This window comes from Cebus imitator, unplaced genomic scaffold (assembly GCF_001604975.1).
Source record: "Cebus imitator isolate Cc_AM_T3 unplaced genomic scaffold, Cebus_imitator-1.0 Scaffold386, whole genome shotgun sequence".
NCBI classification, from domain to species: domain Eukaryota; kingdom Metazoa; phylum Chordata; class Mammalia; order Primates; family Cebidae; genus Cebus; species Cebus imitator.
The window spans coordinates 893,445-896,887 of NW_016107701.1; the positions used below are offsets into that span (position 1 = coordinate 893,445).

At 40.7% G+C, this 3,443-nt stretch overlaps 1 protein-coding gene across 6 annotated transcripts in view; it reads right to left on the minus strand.

Annotated features, from left to right (window-relative positions):
- CSNK1G1 (casein kinase 1 gamma 1) overlaps positions 1 to 3,443 on the minus strand; it is a 183,131-nt gene that overhangs the window by 36,609 nt on the left and 143,079 nt on the right. For all 6 annotated transcript variants that reach the window (XM_017508059.2, XM_017508065.2, XM_017508063.2 and 3 more), the window contains 3 exons: positions 1,958 to 2,042; positions 1,533 to 1,681; positions 478 to 585 (listed from right to left, as the gene is read on the minus strand). In XM_017508059.2, coding sequence (XP_017363548.1) covers positions 478 to 585; positions 1,533 to 1,681; positions 1,958 to 2,042 — 342 coding nt within the window. The remainder of the gene's footprint in view (positions 1 to 477; positions 586 to 1,532; positions 1,682 to 1,957; positions 2,043 to 3,443) is intronic.

Genomic DNA, 3,443 nt, shown 5'->3' on the forward strand with positions numbered 1-3,443 from the left:
GCAAGCAATCTCGGCTCACTGCAGCCTTGACTTCCTGGGCTCAGGTGATTCCCCCACCTCAGCCTCCAAAGTAGCTGGGACTATAGGCACATGTCACCATGCCCAACTAACTTTTTGTATTTTATGTAGAGGCAGGGTTTCACCATGTTGCCCAGGCTGGTCTTGAACTACTGGCTCAAGTGATCTATCTGCCTTGGCCTCCCAGAGTGCTGGGATTACAGGCATAAGCCACCACACTTGGCCAGACTCTTTAGAGTGGATGCTTCATATAAGGCACCTGGCCACATCTCAGTGCAACTATACATGCCCTGAGGGTTGCTTGAAAGTCATACCACACCTGTAAGAAATGGCAAGCATTTGGTCTTTATTTTCAGTATATACATTAAAGCAGAGAAGTTGAAGAACTTGGATTTTAATATTAGCCATGAAGAAGGGGAAAGAATGACGGATCTGAAAGAATGAAGGATCAACACATACCTGATTTCGAAGAGGCTGCTGTTGTGATGGCCGATCCCGGTGTGTGTGGCTTTCTCTAGTTATTGCAGATGCACCAGAATCTACGTGAACTGACCCTACTGGAGTAGGCTGGAAAAATGAAACAAAAAGTCAAATGGGGGAAACAGGTCCACCTTGATGCATGTGCAAAGGACAGAATCATTATAATTCTAATAGAGTAGTAATTATTTTCAGTTACCAAGAGCACTTTCAAGTTGTCTTGTCTTCTCAGCTTGCTCATCTGCAAAAAGGAGGAAGCCTGGTCCTCCCTTTATATTAAATAGTTCGTTGGAGAATAGCTTACCTTCAAAAATACAAAACTATCCTCCAGTGATATCTATATGGCCCTGTGAACCTCTGACCAGAACAACAAGTCCAAAAGCTTCCTATGTTGCTGGGTTCCATTCCTACTGAGGCCAAGTACCTTAACAGTGTATGTAGCATCAACTTCTGAATCATGGGGCCGGGTGTGGTGGCTCACACCTGGGAGGTCAAGGCAGGCAGGTCAGGAGTTCAAGATCAGCCTGGCCAACATGGTGAAACCCCATCTGTACTAAAAATGTAAAACTTAGATGGGCATGGTGGTGTGTGCCTGTAATCCCAGCTACTCGGGAGGCTGAGGCAGAAGAATCACTTGAACCTGAGAGGCGGAGGTTGCAGTGAATCAAGATTGGCATCACTGCACACCAGCCTGGGCAACAGAGTGAGACTCTGTCTCAAAATAAAAAATAAAAAAACAAACAAAAAACACTTCTGAATCATTCAAATGAAACTTCTCCTAACCTGGCTCAAATTCTGGTATCACAGGACATACAAGTTATTATCTTCCTATATGACTAGGAAAAATACGTAACTCCTTCCTACTTCTGAACTAGTAAGAACAACCTATGGCAACACCCTGAAAAGGCTGGTAAATATACAGTTTACAATCAAAGGAAGATTTTTACTAAAGATTCAAGCAGAAAGACCAACAAGTAAAGGTATCAGGTAGGGCTGGTTGGAGAAAGGAGGTAATGAGGTAAAAACAAGATACTTACAATAGGTCTCCCAACCCAATCATAGGCGTAGTCAAAGGTGTAGCCTTTCCTTTCAAAGAGGTCTGTGAAGAGAGTCCGTAAATACTCATAATCAGGTTTTTCAAAGAAGTCTAATCGCCTGACATATCGAAGGTAGGTTGCCATCTCCTCTGTTCAAAAAGAGATGAAAGGCCATGCTCATTAGCTGCATGCTTTCCATAGCAATTGTGGGGAAGCACTAGGCCACAAAAGGGTTATTTATACAGACGACCTGACACTGTTTTTTTAATGGACCAAAAAAAAGTGATAAGATCTACTTTGGTTTGTATCACGAAAGGAAATGTTTATTAGCTAAACAGCACCCTTGTTTCAAGATACCCAGCCATGGACTCTACTTGCTTTCAAAGCTCAATCACACTGACTGGAGTGTCTTTTTAGTATCCCACCTGGAAAATTCTCACAGAGAGCTTCAATGGGAGTATTCCTTTTGGTGTCACCAATTTTTTGATATCTCTCTTTTAATGTTTCAGCCTGTAGAGAGTAGAGAGAGAAAGTTATTTGAAAAGAGGTCCTAAGCATTGGAGATTCAATATGTTTTTAGAGACAATGGTTGTTGCACTCAAATTCGCAGTATTTGTTGGTCTTGATTTTTTTTTCTAATACTAACAAATAAGAAATGTAGTAGAAATCATATATTTAGATATATACAAACATCTGCTGTGTTCTGGAAAATTTTACTTGTGAAACTATTTAGTAGTCTCAGATAAACACCATCAAATCTAATGGTTGAGTGGCTAGGATAAGAAAATAATATTATGTGGCAATATTTTCAAAATTCAGTAATCTCCCATGGCTACCTTAATTCAGTGTGATTCAGCATTCTCTCTTAGATCAGCTCTGTAAGTATTGCTAATCCAGGTTGGAGAAATTCTACTCATATATATTGAAGACTTCAAACAGAAAAAAAAATTAACTGAAAAAATGTCCTTTGACAACGTGCTTCCAGAGGGAAGAAAAGGTATCTATGGTACAGCCATGGCTGACAGGTTTGGTGTATGTCAGTTAAAAGCAGCCCAAGTCTGGTATGCTCAGAGTGATAGCCAGAGGACTTCTGAACCCTGGACCAATGGTGGGCTCCTAAGGAATTCTTGTCAGGCTTTACCTAGCTTGCTGCATTCAGACTTAAGCAATAGTGTTCTGAAGTAATTAGGAGAAATTTTATATCTACAACTACCACAAAAATGATTTATGGACAACGAGAGAGTTTCGAGCAATTAATAATACACTAAAGCATTGTTTGGCTGTATGATGACCAAGTTTGACATGAAATTCTATATGAAAGCTATAAATATCAATGAGAAGATGTATATGATGTGGAGATGACAGGAGAAGAATTTAAGAGTGAAGAAATAAAATATAAAAGGGAATGGGTAAAGTCTTACTTTTTAGGACAGTCTTCTAAAAAGCACAGCAAAACGAACCATCCTGCCTTTCTGGAAGAGAGGGTGTAGGAGTACCCCAAACTACTAAGTTTCTTTCTATATTAACATGTTGAAATAAATTATAACCAAAAAATATGTCTTGGGCCAGGCATGAGGGCTCACCCCAGTAATCCCAGCACTTTGGGAGGCCAAGATGGGTGGATCACTTGAGGTCAGGAGTTTGAGACCAGCATGACCAACACGGTGAAACCTGTCTCTACTAAAAATAGAAAAAATTAGCTGGGCTTGGTGGCATGCACCTGTAATCCCAGCTATTAGGGAGGCTGAGGCAGAGATTGTAGTGAGCCAAGGTTGCACCATTGCACTCCAGTCTGGGAGACAGAGCGAAACCCTGTCTCAAAAATAATAATAATAATAATAATAATAAAATCAAATAAAATATGGCCTGATGTGGTGGCTCACACCTGTAAGCCCAGCACTTTGGGAGGCT